We start from the raw sequence: 19,893 nt of genomic DNA, 5'->3' as shown, positions 1-19,893 counted from the left end.
TATTGTTTCTAGGCTACGTTTTTCCAGCTTACCAGCTTATACCTATAAATTTATAATGGCGCATAATTACTCATAGCCCATAATCGCGCTTATTTTTTCATTATGTTGCCAAAGAGAAAGAAAAACTAGTTCATGTAAATTTATAACCTTTAATAAGTGTGTCATCCCCTGCTCGATATCGATTACGAACCCCATAATGGACACCCACTCTTTGAGCATGGACGTACACATTAATTAGCGATAAGATCGCCTTCGGTCCTCTGGATGCGAAAATATCAATTTCATTTTGACATTGATTGAATTAATTTATGAGCCGTGCCTTCCCAACCGTCCACACCCAACTAGTTTATTTACGACCGCTTCCAATTCGAACCAAATCAGAGTGATTTGAGTGATTACCTGTTTGACCAATTTGAGATTTATGCTCTCAAACGGAGTGAATGTTGTCGTCTAGTCCCAGCTAGAAATCTAATCGATACGGGGTGTCTGATAAGGATGTTTTGAATTTGAGACTCGGCTTGACTTCTAAATGTATTGGAACATATTAGTGTGAGCATTTACATACCCGAATACATTTGCTGTTCCATGAAACTTTTGTTCCAATATTATATTAAAATTTCAATTATATTATCATGTACATTTAAATAAAACCTTAAACCTTAAATCTTTTATAACTGCTTTTTATATATAATATTTTTTATAGATTGTATGATTGTAAATGAAGTATAATGTAATTTAATCTAAATATATATTAAAAACTTACCACATAAAAAAAGAGAGAACGCTATAGTCGAGTGGCTCAACTACAAGATACCCTATACTCAGCTAAAGGGAGCAAAATGCAAATGGTGATATATAAGCAGCAATGGAGTATTGTAAAGCGCCCCCTACCGGCTATTTCGGTATATGTTATGTGGGCAGCAGAACGTTTTCGGGCGATAGAGTGGACGTGGCAACCATTTCTTAGGTCTTCCGAAAGGTTTTGATGTTACAAACACATTTTTGCAAAAACAATATTTGTCCTTAATTATTTACTTTTTATTTTTAGTATATATCAATTGTCCATTATTTGTAATACCTTTGTAGTAAAAGTCAGTTTTATTTATGACCGTCTTTCGCAGTCCATTGAAATGAATCATGATGAATTTTAATTTGACAAAATAAAAGAGCCTCAGAGACGCAGTTGTCAATTGTCAGCTGCAACTGCAACTGCAGGCGTTCGTGGCTTAACATATTTTTTGCACCGAGGCAAATGTATAAAAGCAGATGAAACAGTCACGCACTTTTTGAAATTGTCATGGGTGGTGGGTGTGGATGGTGCGAGGGGGTGATCACGTCCTCCGGACGGGGACATTTCAATTTACTCATTGCGCCGCTGTCAGCGGAGGAGGTTTTGGACCTGTCGCAGCCTGAGGCCTGACAACAATCGCCAGCAATCAGTGGGAAATGCGTTCATTTTAGGACATTTTGCAGTAATTGAAAGCGACTTGCCATCCAAATGGTTTTTAATTATTTTTTTAAATTTATAACTCCCGTATCGCGTATTGGTGTATTGGTGCTCCAGCAGACCAGCGGAAGCAAATAATTGCAAATTATTACGTATGTACTTTTGTTCCTCTGTGGCATTTATTTATATTTTAATTTTAATTCAATTGCACGTCGCTCATCGAAACCTCGGACTCTGTGGAGCCACTGGCTCTTCAAAAAGCAGACAATTTGACGCAAATTATCCGCTGTGGGCCCAAGGGCTAGCCGGTTGTCTTTGAGCTTATTATTTGACAAATGAAAAGGATTTCCATACTCTGTTCACCCAATTATTATCCTCTATCGATTGGAGTAAGCTTAAATTGCGCTTGACATCGCAAATTGAGCCCTAAAAGCTGTAAGGGTGTTTGCGGGTCAAGTCTTAAACTGTAAACATATTCTCCGAATATCGATATTAGTTCATATAAAGATAAAATAAAACAAGAGAGAACGCTGAAGTCGAGTGCCTCGACTCTGATATACCCATTACTCAGCTTAAGAGAGCAATAGAGAAATAGAGATATATAAGCAGCAAAACGATATTGTATAGCGCCACCTACCCGCTATTTCAACATATGGTAATGTGAGCGGCAGATAGATTTAAGCGTTTTGGCCATTAGTAGGCGTTAGAGTTAGAGTTGGCTAATACATTTCAGTTATTCCTCCACAGTTTTGGGCGGTTTGTGGGCTCAAAGGATAGGTATCGTTTAGACCAATACATTTCAGTTAAAATTTCTAGTTTCTAGTTTCTAGCTTAAAAGATGCAGGCGCTGCAGTCTTTCGAGAATTTTGAGCTTTTAAGTGAGACGTGTCACCCTGCTGAAACAGGGTGCGCTGCGCAGGATGTCCAAAATCTGCATGCCAAGTTTGACTATTCTAGCTTTTAAAGTTTCCGAGATCTCAGCGTTCATACCGACGGATGGACTAAACCTGCTCGGCTAGTGATCCTGATCAAGAATATATAAACTTTAATGGGTCTGACACACATATATATTAAAGTTTTTTATGAATCAAGAACTTCTTTTTTGCAATTTCTGACGAAAAATTCACTTAGCCTTCTCACGGTGTCGCAATGGCTACAAAATATTTAAATATTTATATTTATGAAACAAAAAAAAACATCAAAATAAGCAATTATTTGTTAATAATTGTGTTCTGTCTATTATCCAAAATGTTCCATATTAACATTTTTAAGGATTCTTTAGCTAAGAAAAGAGATCCTATCTTTTAACTAAATGTCATCAATACTTTACCCTTTGTTTCTTAGAAGCCTAAAACTAAACACTAACTCCAACTAAAGAAATTGACTTTATATTGACTTTTCTTTAAAACTCTTTAAATGCAGGTACAAAATAGCTTTAGTACAGGATCGCTGACGCAGTGGGATTGGCCCAGATAGTGGTTGACCCGGCTGATGGGGCTGGTCAGCAGTAAAGCATCCGAAAGACGAACGGTGGCCTCGAATATACCATATCCGGGGGTGGTCCTTACCCTCAGCCTCAGCTCGTAGACGAAGGACTCCTCCCCAAAGTCAAGGAAGTGAGCCTGCAAAACCATCTGGAGCTTCAGCTGGCTGCACTTTTCGAAGGGCTTGATCAACTTGTTGATGGACTCCACCAAAAAGCGACTGCAACGAAGGACCAGGCCGTCATCCGTGGGAACTTCGGTGAGATCGCGGCAGAAGCAAAAGAGCGATGGTATGTGGGCCAGGTCGCAGGTCCTTTGCTCTGGAATCGGTAGAAAGAGGCTAATGCCCCTGGGCATCTTCTTGACGGGAAGGGACTTCAGACTATTCGTTCGGCTCTCTATATTGGCATCCTGCAGCAGATCGAGACTGGTCACATCCATCAGGGTGTCGTGCAGATCGTAGGGTGTGACTAGGCTGTGGGCGTTCTTCTCGAAATTCTCCATGGCCAGGGGGTATTTCTCCTTCAGCCAATCGGGGTATATGGCCACCATGAGGGGCTGCGATTCCTCCTTCATGCCCTGAAAGCTCATCCTGTAGGTGCCAGCCCTCAAGCCGTGGGCGGACATAAGGAGTACCAGGGTGTTATTCAGGACATTGGCATCCAGTAACTTCTTCAAGAGCAACATATAGGTCAGATCCAAGTGGCCACCGTATTCATAGTACTCCTGAACTCCCTGCGACTGCCAGAAAAATGAGAAAAAGGGGCTTTCCTGCATATATGGTATTAGATTTAAGATAAAGTCCTTGAGAACCTCTTCATACTTTCGTCCTGCCGTGCAATGGATCATCTCCCTGAGATCTATGCTATAGCGCGTGTGGTTATCTATCTCCAGCATCACAGGGGTCAGATCAAAATCAATGGGTTGCAAGGGACTTCCCCACTCCCCGTTCTTATGGGTAAGGATACCTTGAGCATTATCCTCGCCATAGGCTGTGCTATAGCCTTCCATCTTAAAGATTTTCCAGAGCAAAGATTGCTCGCTGGCCGACAGTTCTGGATCCACTTCATTAGCACTCAAACCACTCAGAAAAGGCATTAAATTGCCATAGGCATCCAGACCCACTCGATTATATCCATAAAATGTTATGTGAGGAAGATTTTCCAGAAAGCCCTTCATGAAGTGAAAGTATCGGTGAAAGTGCATGTGGGAAATTGAGTCGATACCCAGCACCATCACGGATAATTTTTCAGGACTCCTTGAGGGTTTTCCATCGAAATCAGGGTTCGGCAAGAAATAATGAACATCATGATACTCGGTTTTGTTCAGATTGTTGGAGCACTTGATGCGAACTATCTGTTGCCCAGTTCCAATTTTTATTTCCCTGCTCTCATCCCTTTTTAGTTTGAAATATCCACTGTCCAGGTACCGTTTACTTGGAAAATCCCTGGCAGATCCTAGCCAATATGTGCAGTCCAAGTCCTCGGGAGCCCTTCGTGCCACCAGAAAATTACTCCCACCTTTGGTGACTGCAGTTATCAATTGGTTTCTGCGGCATCGCAACTTGTTCACAGGCTCAATTGCACACTTGAAAGCCGCTGATTTTAGAGGTGCACTGATATGACATTCAGAGGAGTTGACAAACACAATTTCTTCTGGAGAGGAAACTAGGGGTTTTTGCTCAACCATTTCCGTTAAGGGCTGAAGACCAAAGTACAGCATAAAGAATATTCCGGTGAGCAACATCAATGCTTTCATTCGCAACCACATTTTGGCCATTTCTCCAATTGACAGATATTTTTTTATCTGTAAATAAGCCTCCAGTAATAGGAATATTTGTTTCAGAGACTTTAGAACTCCGGCCTACTGTTAAAGAATCATAAAAATAGTTAAGCAGTAGTTTCAATTAAGCGATATATAATTAAACACATGCTGGTAGTAAATTAATAATATCGAACAAAGCCGTCTAAAATTGCAATTGTTTTTGAAATTTATTTCCGTACGTGAACTGAATGGAAGAAATTAATTAAAACGGCCCAAAATGATTAGAAAATGGCGAAATGAATAAATGAAATAAAGAATAAATAAACTCAAATTTGCTGGCAATTGTTGATCCCACATTTCGATAGCTGGGCTGTAAAATAAAAATGAGAAAATAAAATAAAGCCACTAATAAATAAGGAAATAACCGAATACCATTCCAATATAATTTTTGCAATTGTTCTAAATAAATAATGAGCACAACTGTACTGCCAAACCTTTTTTCCGGCTCGGCTTAGCCATGTAAATGTGTGCGTTTGTCCATTAAATTATAAAATCTAATCACCTTTGTTTAAAATTTAATGAACGCAATAATTTTAGAGGATTTGCATTCACATTTCGTTTGAAACCGAGTGTAATTTAGGGGGGAGGCGAAGGTTTTGTGGGTACTTCGCGTAATTGGCGACAGCCCGAAAATGCGCCGTGGATGTAAAAAATTACCAGCAGAAAGCATAAAAACTAAACAGCATTTTCAAAAAAAAAACAAATAAAACGGATTTGTATCTATCGCCGGCCTAACAAAACAAAAGAGATTATGGTAAAGCATAACAAAAGAGTTTTATTTCTCATTTTTATTTATCATCGTATGCAAATAAGCAGTTTACAAATACCAGCAACAAAATATTTGAATGGTTGGCATAAAAATCGAGCAATTTATTTAACAAATTATCCATTTTAGCGCTGTTCGCTTTGTTTTGTCAAATGAGGTTAATTTGTGTTTAACCTGACATGTGCTGGTCCCTACCTCGCCGCCTCTTCCTGCGGTCAAGTGTGGGTAAACGCAGTTTGCTGGCTTTTCCAGCCATGCCAGTGTGGGCAAATGCAGTTAGAAGCATCAACATGGCGGAGTTTTACAAATTGCTGGCGTTATGGAGTAGAAAGCTGAAGTATGGCAAAAGTGTGTTGGCTTTATTGTGTATTTGAAAGAATTAGGCGGTAATTTTACGATATTGAAATAAAATTTTATTTTATATATAATTTATAATAAATTCATAAATTTTGTATATTCATAATATTATTTATTAGGTACAATGATGTTTAAATTAAACACTACATTTAAACACACTTATATTTTATATAAATATTTTAGATTCACATTTAAAAGGTTTGGTTTGTCCTTCCTTATAATTAACGTTATAATTAACTTTAATCAATCCCACGGTGAGCACTCCCAACTCCCATTCGATGGAAATTGTCGCTCATTTTCGTGTCCCGGCCAGTGGCAGCTCTGATACTTTACATAACTATATAGGCCCATTTGTTCATACAAATACACAAATAAATCCAATCCAATATAATTGCAGTGGACATGCCAAAGAGCAACACCAGGAGTGCTTTTGGCTAAAAATGGGTGGCTTTGGGGTGGTGTTTGGGTGGCCTCAGGTTGCTGATTCGGGTGGATTGGGGATGGGCTGGAGGGTGATGGTGCGTTGACGTTGTCATCAAAATAAAAATTAATTATGCATTCTATGCGCTGCATTTGAATTGCTTTTGTTGTTTGTTACTGTCATTCCCATTTTGAGTGCGTTTGTTGTGGCATCGCTGCAGTTGTTGTTGCCTTTGTATCTGGTTTTATTGGTGTTTTTGTTGTGCGGGATTAATGTGGCATTAAAGCACAGCGCACACTTTTTAGCATTTGGATCCGATAACTGCGGGGCAAATAAATTACAAATATAATAATTAAGCAGCATTATTTTTGACAAAACAAATGCACCAGCCTCGCCCGTCGCACAATCTCACCCCAATAAAACGTGGAGAATCGGGGGCGTTTATCGGACATAGTATGGCTTAGCATACATATATTGTTTGTAGTTCCTCCCCTCGGCGGTAGATGGCCGTGGCGCCACTTTGGGCGTGCTGTGCGATGTCGCACTAAAATGCATTTGTGCATAGGAATTAATTACGCATAATGACAATTTGATAAAATTGAAAAATTACATTTTATTTAAATTGATTTATTGTAATTAAAAATTCTATAATGGCACCCAGGGCCCGGGTTCGCGGTGCCTGCCAGAAATGCATTTCGTGAACAATGCGAATTTAATTTTATCAGCACAGAACATTGTTGTTGCCATGATTGTGTGCCAGTGATTAGTCCAACAAAAGTATTCAAATAATTAGCAAAGGCAGCGCTAACAAAGCTAAGTCCAACACTCACAGCGCCATTGTGCGGGTATTTGAAAATAGACAAGTACTGAGGTGTCTTTAAAAAATTTATCTATAAAACAAATTCCATTTTTGAATAAAATTCCAATTTCCTTTTTCACCACTTTAAATAAAAACTAATATTTCAAGAAACCAAAAATTTAATAAAAATAGAACACATAGGATAGCTTTTCTCTAAACCATTGCACCAAACGAACTTTCTTGTGAGTAACTCCGGGTTCCTCCCCTTCTTTCTTAGATGTTTCCATATCCAGTTGATGGTAAATCACCTCATTCGTGGCCCTAGCATCCTCCACATTGATGGTTATCGTCATTGTACTTGTTTTCTGACTTCCAGTGGGTCTATCATTATCCGCCGAAGAATTTTCCAGGGCTTCAATAAGGGCATTTTCAGTCACGGGATTTTCCACCTTGACTTTCACGCGAATGTCACCGCCATATCCAATCTTTTGGCCATTATAACTCAGTGCAATTTGAGAATCCACCAGGCTGAAGTACTTCAAGTACATGCGGTTCGTTTTGGTGAAGTTTTTGGCCACAATATTACCGATATCGTGGAAAAAACGATAAACTATATAAGCCCTGTCCAACTCATAGTCGCTCACCGATATCCAAAACGGGTTCCTGGGCTCTTCGCTGTTCTTATTTTCCGTTTGCTCTTGAGTTGCTGCACCTTTGTCCTTAAATATTTTCGAGGTGCAGGGATAATCTTTCAAATCGTTTGGACCTCCATGGTAAGCTGGTAAGCACTCATCATCTGAGTGCTCTGAAAACCAACGCACTTCGAAATCTTTCCTATAATTATGTGGTTGGTTCATTTCGGGAGGTTTTTTTGTTTGAAAATATTTGTATTATTTTATCTTAATAAATTTGATTTGCTTATTCTGACAATTTGTGGATGGATCACTATTTTTGGTCACTATAATTTAGAACCGAAATAAATGTTTGAGAATGTGCATACTATACTGTGCAAACTATAGATTAAGATTACCCTGGTAAAGTGATAGTTTATAAACTGATAATCAGAGTGGGTTATGATTGCAAATTTAATGTAAAAACAAAGTACTTTGTGCTACGGTAAAGTATTTCATAGAATTTAGACGGCTGAGCTAGGCACAACAATTTTTACTATGTCGTAAAACGCTTTAAAGAAATGTGAGTATTATTTACAATTTTTGACCCGAGAATGTTGTTGTTAAAGCTACAACAAATACTTTTCAATTTAAAAAATTTTAATAATTTAAAAAGAGGATACTTTATAAACAAAAGGAAATGTCACCTTTAACAAATTACAAAAATGCTACCAAAATTTTATTACCCGCTAAAAGGGGAGAAGAATCAAAGAGAAATCTATTTCTACTGACGGATAAATCCTTCCTATCTTTTATTTATGAAAATTTTCCCCCGATTCCTGAGGAAATACCGTATATGATTTAGGTTACCCTACGACCCCGCCGCACACCCCACCGAAATCGATGGGATGAGCCCGGCCGCAAGAACCGGACAACATCAAACGGTCCGTGGGCCCCGAACACCCGGTTTTGCTTTATTTACGCATAATTTCATACAATTTATGAGCTAGGTATTCGGGCTCCACATGCATAAATTTCCCAGCTTCAGAACACAGGGCGGGATACGAATCGTAGAGAGTTCAAAGCGTTTTCGAGTCAATAAAATATTAAAAATTAGCTGATATAAATATAAGTAATACTTGGAGGCGCCAGAGGTAGGGGCCAAAGTCTAGTTGCAGGGCGTGAAGGGGTTGTGATTTTGGTTGCGAGTGCTGGCTTGTGGCATTGTAAATTCCAGTGGTTGCCACCCACTTGGAGGCTCAAAGAGCCCGACGCGGAAGTGTCTTTCGCCTGACCCATTGTAGCTGCCATTAGGTGGATGGGAGATTAAAGGCGGCTGCTTCCGTGGGTCAGGTCAAATCAAAGGAACTTCAAACGGACCACTGATTGGCTCTCGTTCTCATCATAATTCCGGCGATCGAATGAGTCCCAATTTGTTTATTTGTGTGCCCGCAGTGGCGGCGGCAACCTTTGAACCAACCGACTCTATCGAACTCAGGTGCGATCTGATGGATCATGCTCATAGTACACATCTATATGGCGAGTGCGTAATACTTCCCTTCCCCTCTTTCATAATCCTCGTTGCTACACTGGCAACGGGATATCCAAGGTGTTAATCATCCGCAAATCGTAAGGCATATCTTGAAAGGCAGCAGATCAAACGCGTATCTCATTCGTGACCCGATAAAATCCAATGAGCTATTCGCTAACGAACTGTGATCTATCTGCTGGTCTGAAAACAAAACTTCGGAATGCTGGGCTGCCGTTTACACGTTCCTTATCAGGTCTTTGGCTGGTGTGATCTTATCAAAGCGAAAAGAACACGTAAATAACTACTTATTATTATTATACTTGCACGAAAAATAGCTAAACATTATTCTTTACCTAAACATCATTCTTATTCTCTTTACCTCATTTGAATTTTTTGTAAAAATGTTGTAAGTGATGTAATAACAATAACAATTAAGCTCAGCTTATAACTTTCCTGACCAAGGTGAAATTTATTTTTTTAAATCTAAAAACTCGAAAGCATTTAAATTTTATAGGTAAAATAGGTAAATTAGGTTTGGACATGGTAAAATCTTAAAAATAACTTTTTTACAAACATTAATAACAATAACAAATTTGACTTCCTTTCCTTAGACTGTTGATAAGCATTTAAGGAGTGGCAGCCTCTATTTTACAAAATATCAATTTCAAGTTAAATTAGGATATTTGAAATATTCCCCCGTCTTCTGATAACTTTTTTATTTATTTAAATTAGCAATTTTTTAGAGCCATATTTTTTTCTTTTATTTTTTAGGCTTTAGGATAATATTTAACATATTAATATTGTTTAAAATCAATTCTGACAGTGTTTAGTTCATTAATAGCAAAATGTTGGAATTCTCTAGAGGCTAATAATAGAGAAAATTATGACGGTAAAGCAAAATACATATTTTAATAATATTCTTGTTTGAACTGTAAATAAAACATTTAAATACATTTTCAAGTCTTGACCTTAGAAATTAACATTTTCTTAGCCATTTTAAAGCATTTCGTGCGAATCCGCTAGGTTGTTTTGAAGTACTCACCAACACAACCTTTTACTGTTTATATTTTTTATTTGTGGGTGGGCTTCTAGGGGGCGGCAGTGGGTGGGGCAGGTGCTGTGGAGGTCGTGCGTCGACGCCTCTGCCGACGTCGCTGCCCAGGAATTGCCGGCAATTTTTGCACATGCAGCTCTGTTTACAAGAGTGTGCGTGTGTGCGCCTTGGCGATTTGTTTGTGGTGGAGAGCACGTAGCTCTCGCTCTCTCGCTCTTTCTGGTTCTGTTTCTCCCAATTCGTCTCTCTCCCTTGCAGCGCTGTTTCCAATCAGAGAGCGAGAGCGCCCAATTGTTTCGAGCTCTCTCATTTCCCCTTCTTGCAGAGACAGCTGCGGTTCCATTTCACACGTTCCCATCGCCCCGCTATTTCCCCTTAAACAGCCGTCGCTCTCGCTCTCTCCCTCTCATTTGTTTTGTTTTCGACTTCCCCTTCGGACGAACAGCGGCGCATTGCGCTATCTCGCTCTCGCACCCAATAGAAGTGGGCTAGTTAAAGGTTTTTGCTTCTTTTTCGCTCTTTATTCATTTCGCTTTTTGCGCTTTCTTTGTTTTTACCTTTCTGTGTTTGTTTGCGAGCGGGTGAGTGTGTGTGTGTTAATTGTTCTTGTTGGCAATGTGAAATGGGGGCGGGGTGGGGTTTCGAATTGTCATCTTCCGTCTTTCTTTTTTTTGCAATCTTCAACTTGACGTTTATTTTTCAGCTTCACCTTCCCTTCCTTGCCCTCTCCTTTCAATCTTTTTCCACTTCCACTTCCGTTGTGCTTGCATTGCATTCGGGGGTTAAGTGAGAACTACTACTAAGATTGGGTGGATCGAAGAATTCGACACCATTTTAAATCTTCAAATAAAATCTTTAAAAATAAAAGACTTAAATACAGGCTTTTTTGTAAAGGTAGAAGGTACATAAATACATAGAAGTTGTATAAGGAACTGTCAAAACAAAATTCTTTGAAGTAATCATATACACTGCTGGAAGAAATAAAAGGAACGGCTTATTCTATATATTTATATATCAAGGTATAAAAATAGAAAAGTTACTTTCGTACTTACTTATATACATATGTAGCTAATTAACAAAAAATACTGACGTCAAAGTCGTTTCTGTTATTTTCACCACAAGTGTAGGTTCTTTGATTTGAACTTGTTGATAAAAATAAAAATGAAAACTATGTTTTTGTTCAAATAACTGAAACACTGTATAAAAATGTTTAATTTTTTTCAATAACTTTGAATACATATTCATCGGAAGTGATTTTTAACCAATCTGTAAACGAAAGATCAAATCATTAAAAAACTCTTAAATAAACGAATGTATTACAATTAAATGTTATAAACAATTCCATTTTATTAAGCCCAAAATTATAAAAAAGGACACCATTGGTATTAATGTCACAATTTTTAATACTCTGTACTTAGACAAATTATTGTCTCCAAAGTCATAGTTTTCAAATTCCAGTGATTTGTCACATCCCCACGGGTCCTCGCGATGGTCTCGCTGAAGAGCAGGGAGCTCACCAAGAGTGTCTTCCAGTCGGGCAGGTGTCTCTATAGAATGCTGGCCTGTGCATGCCGGGGTTCCCAGAGGATCCCGGGTGTCGGCTACCTGAGCACCGCTAGCAATGTCGAGCAATTCTCGCAGGGCAATTCTTGGCTGAGGAGTAGTGTTGTGTTCGTGGAGAAGATTCAGCCCATTTGGGAGGAGGGTGGTCCGCCGGTGGGGAAGGTGGACTGGAACATTATCGTGGAAATGGAGAGAAATCTTCTGCATGTGATCGAACTATTCGGGTATTTTCTACGCCCCGTGTCGCTTGAAGTCCTGTTTAGGATCCTAAACCCTATTGGGCATTCCTGGAACATAGCTCAAGAAAAAGATGAAGATGAAGATTTACCGGTGACCTGCACTGAGGTTAGCGATTTGCATCCGCTCAAACTGGGACCCATTGACCCATAGAAGAATTGGACTTGACAGCCAGAAGACTCCCGGTAAAGAAATCCCTTTTGTGGAACATGAGATGCCATTTGAAAATTTCACATGACAGTTGTACTTAAATTTGGAGACACTATATTTTTATTAAAAACGGAATAGCAAGAATGTTGAGCCTGAGGAGTGGAATCTTCGCGGGCAGTCTTCTCGGTAGCGGCTCTTGCTTCCAGCGACTTGCGCCCTGTGCCTGTCGCTCTTCGCGAAAGCCTTCTCCGAAAAAGTCCCCGAAGAATCCACTCAAACTGCAGCCGGACAATACCTCTGAGGAGCAGAAACGCCTGTCGGCCCTAACGGAGATGGGATGTCGATGTCGTCCCAGGTCACCAAAAGAGCGTTGGTTCTTCACCAATCAGCGCATAATCTTAGCCTTGGCCATTGCCCTGAAACGTCCCCCCGACTTAGTATCCGAATTTCTGCACTCTCTAACCCTGCAGAACTTTGCCAGGATAATAAAGCCGCCTGACACCACCGGAGCTTCTTGCAAAGTTCCCTATGTAAATTGTTATGCCTGTGATAATTTCATGAGAATCTTCGATATACATGGGAACTTGAGGAGTCGCTACAACAAGGACTCTCTCAAGCTACTACTGCGTCTCGTACAGGCGGTTTTAAGACAAGATTCATATAGAGGGCCGGAGCCGCTCGACACAAGTTTTGGCGCCCACCGGGGGACATTTGTAAGGGACTCGATAGCTAGGAGGGCTGGCATTGATCGAGACTCCATCGCCCGGCAAAATGGCAAAAGGCGATTGAGAAACTCTGAAGCGAGGGCCACCATAAACCGAACCAATTTCACTATAGGTCAAGAGGAGCCCACCATCGGAGATCCTGGCTATGTATTTGGCTCCAGCCTTGACTTCTCGGACTGGGTTGACCCCATGTATACGCCTGAGGACTGGTCCTTTGATGATTCGCTGACATCAGAGCGTTTCAAGCGGCTGGAAAATTTGCTTATACATCTCAATGAGAAGACCTATCTGACACGCGACTCGGACCATCTGATAACCGCCATCAGAGACCTTAAGTTGGGTAGAACTGTAACCAATCCGCCGCAGTATTCGAATGACAAGAAAATCGCCAAGAGAATTTCCGACTCTTACTACGAAAGGGTTAAGGCATCTGCTTCAAGGACTCTCTTCAAAAAACGCTCAAGCCATCATATCAGGAAAAGGAAGAAAGACCCTGAAGAGGATTCGACGAGTCAAAAGGCGTACTCAAACAAACTGTACTACGGCGCACCGCTTCCGGTGCTCATACACGAACCCTTCGATCGAGAGAAGCCATGGACCTGGCTGCGCCGACATCCCCACCAGAAGCGGTTGGACGACACGGGCCGCGTGACCCAGGGTAGCATCCGTCGGTACCGGCGCACCACCATCGAACAGCTTATGCAGAAGGCCAAGGAGCGCTCCTCGGTGATCACGGTGATCTCCACGGACTCGGACAGTACCGAAAAGAAACCGAAAACGCAGCCAATGTTTGGCATTAAAATGGCCAGGAGATAAACGTCTTCATTCTGCCTATACCCAAGTCTAGATTTTTGTAATTCCGTTCCTTAATGAAAATATGTAGCTAAATAATCATAGATTCTGATGAATATCTAATATAACTTATATAGCAAGGATAGGGGTGTTTAAAATCTTGAATTATAATATATTTTGGAATCATCATTACAGTACAGATAACTCTGAAAAAGAGTGAAGTGTTTTATTAAGATGCTGCAATGGTTTATTGATTTTAGTAGGTATATCTTCTGGTTTCTTTTAAAATGCACAAATATTTATAGGTCAAATCGATTGTTAATTTATAACCTCATATGTTGCGTGTTTTCTTTCTTATTTCAGTAAGTATTAAATATTGAACCTTAATATATCTGTATAGAAAAGAAAAGAATAAATAATAATGTTAAAAAAAAACGTATCTTTTGTATCTTTCCTAAGCGAGTTGATACATGATCGATTACCTTTTAATGAGACTATTAAGTTCTTGTTATATTTTGGCCACATTTCACCTATAGTTTGTGCTAGTAGTTCCAGGAGTGGGCACCAGCTTGGGCCCAATCCCATCCCCACTCCCAATAGGCTTTTCCCCGAGCAGTGGCATTGGAAATCTGCCTAATGCCACCGCAACTGTGCTGTTAAATCATTTTGATAATGACACCCGGCGGTCGAGGGCCCCAACCGAGGAAGTCGGGGGCCTGTGCCTCTCGAGGGCGCTACGAGTTGTATTTTTAGACCGCCACGTCGCCGAGTCGCACCGTGTTTTGGTATATTTTCGTGATTTGAGTTTTATGACGTGTAGTAATTTGTTGGCTCGTTAAGTTTCTTTAATAGGCTGCTGGGCGAGGGGAGGGACGATTCGGTGCGGTGCAACCCGTTCGCTGCATATCGAAATGATCTTTCGCTTTTCGCCCGGCCCTCGCTGGCCAATAAAATTCCAAAATTTTTTACGACCGGCAAAAGGGAAATCCAGCCGAAATGTTTTTTATTGCACCAGAAACACTCAATAAAAGCGAATTATTAGTGTTGGATTGCCGTTCTTTGTTTTTGTGTGCTGGCGCGCCTTTCCAATTCTATTCCATATTTTTGCTGCGCTTTTTTAATAAAGCTTAGTTGCTCTTCATTCCCTTTTTGGTTGAGGTGTAAATGCATTTTTATTACAGTTTTAAAGCCAACAACAGTTTATGGGTCGGCTTTCATTTCTCCCCCGATTTGTATAGTTCTATTTGTGTGGTTCTGCGCTGAGCCCTAAGCTTTTTTGTGGAGTTGGCTCGTTTAAATGGTGATCTGTTGTTTATGAGCACACATATTTATTATGGCTTTTATATTACGCGATTTGATTAATTGCTTTAATGGAACTGTTTGAAAAGATGTTAGTTTAGTGTGCTAAAATTCTTGTTACAAAGATATTGTAAATTGGAGTAAAAAATAAAATTATATCATTTGTCTTTAATTATGAAATTACAAATGTTGTTACATAGAAGAACAGCAATATTTAACCTAAAATATTAAAATGGTAAATTTTTGTTATTAAGTTAGGTTAACTGAGAAAATTATAAATAGCTTTATAATGCAGATTTTCAGCTTGAAGGAAATAAATTAAATATATATATAGTTTTTTAATTAATTGAAGATATAAGGAGAAGATATACACTTTTGAATTGTAAAAATTAATAAAGGAATATACAATTCTATCAAAAGTAGATTCCAAAAAAATTCGTTTTTAAAAAATTATATTTATAAATTATATTTATATAGAGTAAAAAGGCTAATATATACAAATAACGTTTTGAGAATTGCCTTTCCAACTAAAATTCCACGCATCTAAATTGCGGAATTGCCACTACCCGTAAGCAATGTCCTCAGTCGGTCGAAAACAAGACCATAAACCACGATGGAGGACCATTTCGCACTGCGAACGAGTGTGTCGCCTGTCATATAGTGACATCATAATAGTGTCATTGTCATCAGACCTATGCCATTGCAACGAGGACATGGCTCAACTTTGGAAACGCCAAAAAAGGGCTCAAATGCCAGATTCGCATGACAAGCTAAACAAACAAAAACAATTAGAAATAAGCGCAAAAACTAGATGGAACCGGGCGATGGGGAGGTGGATGTGCGCCATGGGCTCCATATGATCCATGTGCTGGGTATAAATAAACAATGCAGCCAAACAAGGACGACGAGGATGGCAACGACAACATTTCATCAACGCAAACGAGCGAAACGTTTATCAACTGCTCAAATGGCCATTAAACGTGTGTGTGTCCCGCCATCAACGCCCCCGAAAAGGGGCGGGCTGGGTGGGGGTACTGTCCAGGAGCCGGCATCCAGGAGCCAGGACTATCTGCCAGGACATTCATCAAACGATAAATTGAGTGAATGACTTCATGATGGCGATGCAAAAGGGGCGCACTTCCTCACTTCCGGTCACCCATACATGCGTACTCACACGGACAATTGGCCATGTTGCAGTTGTTGCCCCGGAGGCGGTGCGTTTGCCACGCCCCCTTCGCCACCATGGCGAGAAGCAGATGGAAAGCCCCGGAGAAAAACCCATTTTGAGCGACTGTCTGCTGTCTGCCTTAAATTGCCATCACATCCTGTTCGTTGGTTTGTTGGATGGAGTACAGTGGACGAAGGACGCAGGACGAAGGATGGCTTGCCAATTGTTTCTCTGATTGGTATTCATCCATGGACTGTCCAGTTGGTGCAGCCCGTCAGGACCTGTTAGCCTTTCGGCTCCCGCTTTTTGGCCGCTTTTCCCCTGCACTCTTGTCTTCGTCCTTAGACCACATCCATCATTCGGCGCCCGACGTGACGTTAGTGTTTTAATGGACTCCACTTGTCTGCCTTGATCACACAGGACCCAGGAGCTCGCCTGTCCAGCTGTCCTGCAGTCCAGTATCCAGAAGTCCAGTACCCAGAGTCCTGTCCCACATCCTTTGGCTGCAGTGTTTGTCTACGTGCTGGCAGCCGACGAGTCTGTCAGCCGGAATGTGGGGTTTTTTATTGCAGCCGGACTGGATCGCAGTCATTTGCATCTTTATTTGAGTCAGAGGCGTATTTATCTTTCGTCTTTGCAGTTGATTTGGCGTGCACTCAGAGAAAGCCGGAGGTGTAAAATAACAGAAAATAGCTGCTTAATCTTTGGTGGAAAAAATACTTAATATTTTCGATTGTCTTTGCCATTACTATAACATTTTATTGCACGTTTATCCAAATCTGAGGGTTTCGATCGCATTTCCCCTTAAGTTTTCAAATAATTACAATTTCAAAAGTTTTTCTTGAAAGTAGGCTGTGACTGCAGCGTTTGCCTGTTGGCCTAGGCTGTGTATGCTTCAGACTCATTCGTCGAAAATCGTCTGTAAAGTAAGGTCGTGATTTCCAGAAAATTTTAGTGATTTTTACACAGTTTCATTTTTGTAATAATCATAATCATTAACGTACCAATATTCTTGCTATACAAATTTGTTGTTAGACGCTGACGAAATGGACTCAACTGACTGCGACTCGGGCTCCGACTTGAGTTCAATGTCAGACTCCACTGTGGGCGACGGCCCATCAGCAAGCAGCTGCACCCTGCAGTCCTGCCGCTCCAAGGCCTGTGACATCGACTGCTGCGAAGGAGACCCCAGCCGACCTCCGTACACCAGGGTCATGCCGGAGGATCGGCGGTACGGGGTCGTCTTCAGCAACGAGGAGAATCCCTGCTGCTGTGACTTCAGTTGCGTCCTGCAGTTCCTCCTCAAGTGCTTCCACATGTTTGAGGATGATGTGGCTTTCCTGCGCTTTAGCGATTGCTCCGCGGCGGAGAACTTCGATTGCAACTTGCTGATGGTCGGAAGGGACGATCGGACGAAGGACTGGCTGATCCAGCAGACCAGGGCGATCTGCCCGCCCTTCAGGGTGACCTCCTTCATCCGCCACTTCGAGTTGGTTAAGGTGACTTTCGTAATACCGAAGGTGGTGGACGCTCGCCTCTGCCGCATATTCAACCTCTTTGAGAAGCAGAACTGCGGACTGGAAACCGGCAAGTGGTGCGTGGTGAACCAGACCCTCCTGGATGAGTGCAGCGAGGAGTACCAGTCGAAGGTGGTGTACCCCGAGGCCGAGAATGTGGAGGTCACGGCGTACATAGACGCGGAGAGCGTGGACATCATCAAGAACAATTGCTCCAGGATCTGCTACCTTGTGTTCCACCTTCCGGTCGACTTTTGTCCTCATGTCTAGACCAGCTAATTGAATTAGTTTGAAAGGGTTTCAACCATTGCTTGGTTTATAATTTTAGTAATGTACTTATATCAAGAGGCTTTTCACTAGGACAAAACGCACTTAAAGCAAAGTGGTTGTTTTGTCCAGTCGCCTCTCATCTTAGGAAGAACTGGAAGAAATGGATTAATGGTATTAAGAGATGCAAATTAAATTCAAAATCATTTTTGACTTTACTTGTATTAATTTGTGTGGTAGTAAAAAAGGTATATTGCTTTCTAAAATGCAGGAAAGAGCGATTTGTCTTGTGTAGGTCACAATGTTCTTATGACACAAATAAATTATTTCTTTTTACTAAAAACCAATTCCAGTTGAATTTGTATTTCATTACCTTAAATAAAAAGAAAACCCAACCATCAGCTAGTTAAAAAAGGATAGGAAGTGGACCTGATTGAGTGGCGATCTAGTTAACCACGCGCAAAAATCTTCCCAGCTTTGTCAGCCCAGATTACCACTGGTCGATGCAGAAGCGGAAGTATTGGCAACAATGTTGCGACTTTAATGAGCTTACAATGCACGGATCGATTGAAGGCGATTCCATCACATACTATATGAATAGCTGAACACATATGTGGCGGCTTATGCCAGCCTACTTCCAGACATTAATCGTGGCGACGGGCTGCTAGCCGATTTTAATCGCTGCTAATATTAACTAATTGGCATACTTAGCCGGCGATGATTGCGATGGGAGATGGGAGATGCTAGATGCGAGGTGAGAGTCTGCGGTAGTGCACCTCACGGTCGCTCCATCAAGATGCGACACGGCCTGAAATTATCTAATGAATTTTCACTTAATCCGAATCAAAAGTGGCGATCAAGATGCGGCATCCGTTTGCATCTGTTGGCGTCGTCAGCCAAAAGAAAACTTTCTGCCCTGCGATGTGTTGTGTCGTTGGTTGTCATAATCCGATCAGCAGGCGAGTATCCGAGGCCCAAGGCCCAAGGCCCAAGGCCCCAGAGGATCGCAATCGCATCTTTTGGAGCAGGGGTCCCGAAGAGGGGCTGGCATTGCCGAGACATGATCTGTGGGGTCGTCAGCACGATCTCGGGATCTGGGGATCCCCGCCTTTCCCTTCCCCTGCCTCCATGCTCGTCTTCGTCTTCGCGTTGATTTTCATTTCATTCTCGCTAATAATTCGCCCGACAGATATTCAGGCATAATTAGAGATTAATTGTTCTATTCATAATTGGTCTTGGCTTGATATTTTTGGACATTTGGCAGGAAGGCGAAAACTACATCAACGCGGGGTTCTCTCGGCTGTCACAGTTGCTAAATGGCAGGGCTGACAAAGAAGAGGTGGGGATCGGAGAATTGCACCCAGAATGACAGCAACAGTTGCCCCTGCGGAACCACATTAAACATGATGAGCTGTAGGAAAGAATGGTTTTTCAGCCAAGAGCAGGGAATCTGTAAAAGTATGTTAGAGTTAGATCTGCCCCCGCTTCAATCATTTTTATTATGCTTGCCTAATTTTATTTACTTCAGGAAAAAAATGAGCCTGGATTTTAATGGTTTTATATTGTGTAAAGCCAAAACGTCTGGAAATGTTGATATAAAAATGCGCTTAAATATGCGGCAGAGGCGAGAGTCCACCACCTTCGCCTAGATCACAGCCTTCTTTGAACAATAATTTCAAATACTCGTATTGTGTTCTCGTTTTAAAACAGATGTCAAAACAATATTAATTTATATTATTTTTCAGCACTCTTCAACAATAAATTAGTAAATATTTTAATTTTAATTTTATTTGACTCGCCTTTAATCGGAATCCAACTTGGTGTACCATTCTCGACCTGATCCACTACTTCCAAAAATGTACACATCGAAGTCTTTGTTCT

At 41.0% G+C, this 19,893-nt stretch overlaps 4 protein-coding genes across 4 annotated transcripts; 2 read left to right on the top strand and 2 right to left on the bottom strand.

Moving 5' to 3' along the window:
• Positions 1-2,848: 2,848 nt before the first annotated feature.
• On the bottom strand, positions 2,849-4,789 carry LOC108033448 (uncharacterized). Its single transcript, XM_017107781.3, has one exon. The coding sequence runs from the start codon at positions 4,708-4,710 to the stop codon at positions 2,860-2,862; it is 1,851 nt and encodes a 616-aa protein (XP_016963270.1). The 5' UTR covers positions 4,711-4,789; the 3' UTR covers positions 2,849-2,859.
• A 2,470-nt stretch (positions 4,790-7,259) lies between these two features.
• On the bottom strand, positions 7,260-8,118 carry LOC108033516 (uncharacterized). Its single transcript, XM_017107859.3, has one exon. The coding sequence runs from the start codon at positions 7,953-7,955 to the stop codon at positions 7,278-7,280; it is 678 nt and encodes a 225-aa protein (XP_016963348.1). The 5' UTR covers positions 7,956-8,118; the 3' UTR covers positions 7,260-7,277.
• A 4,261-nt stretch (positions 8,119-12,379) lies between these two features.
• On the top strand, positions 12,380-13,958 carry LOC108033370 (uncharacterized). Its single transcript, XM_017107688.3, has one exon. The coding sequence runs from the start codon at positions 12,388-12,390 to the stop codon at positions 13,783-13,785; it is 1,398 nt and encodes a 465-aa protein (XP_016963177.1). The 5' UTR covers positions 12,380-12,387; the 3' UTR covers positions 13,786-13,958.
• A 3,316-nt stretch (positions 13,959-17,274) lies between these two features.
• On the top strand, positions 17,275-18,015 carry LOC108033257 (uncharacterized). The gene has a single exon (XM_017107523.1). It carries the CDS (start codon positions 17,275-17,277, stop codon positions 18,013-18,015), a length of 741 nt encoding a protein of 246 aa, XP_016963012.1.
• Positions 18,016-19,893: the final 1,878 nt, after the last annotated feature.

This window comes from Drosophila biarmipes, chromosome 2L, assembly GCF_025231255.1.
Source record: "Drosophila biarmipes strain raj3 chromosome 2L, RU_DBia_V1.1, whole genome shotgun sequence".
Lineage (NCBI taxonomy): Eukaryota > Metazoa > Arthropoda > Insecta > Diptera > Drosophilidae > Drosophila > Drosophila biarmipes.
The sequence above is the reverse complement of the archived record's forward strand: the minus strand, read 5'-3'. Positions and strand labels throughout refer to the sequence as shown.

Coding starts and splice junctions, on each gene's coding strand:
- LOC108033257 (XM_017107523.1), top strand. CDS start 17,275: ATGGACTCAACTGACTGCGACTCGGGCTCCGACTTGAGTTCAATGTCA.
- LOC108033448 (XM_017107781.3), bottom strand. CDS start 4,710: ATGGCCAAAATGTGGTTGCGAATGAAAGCATTGATGTTGCTCACCGGA.
- LOC108033370 (XM_017107688.3), top strand. CDS start 12,388: ATGTTGAGCCTGAGGAGTGGAATCTTCGCGGGCAGTCTTCTCGGTAGC.
- LOC108033516 (XM_017107859.3), bottom strand. CDS start 7,955: ATGAACCAACCACATAATTATAGGAAAGATTTCGAAGTGCGTTGGTTT.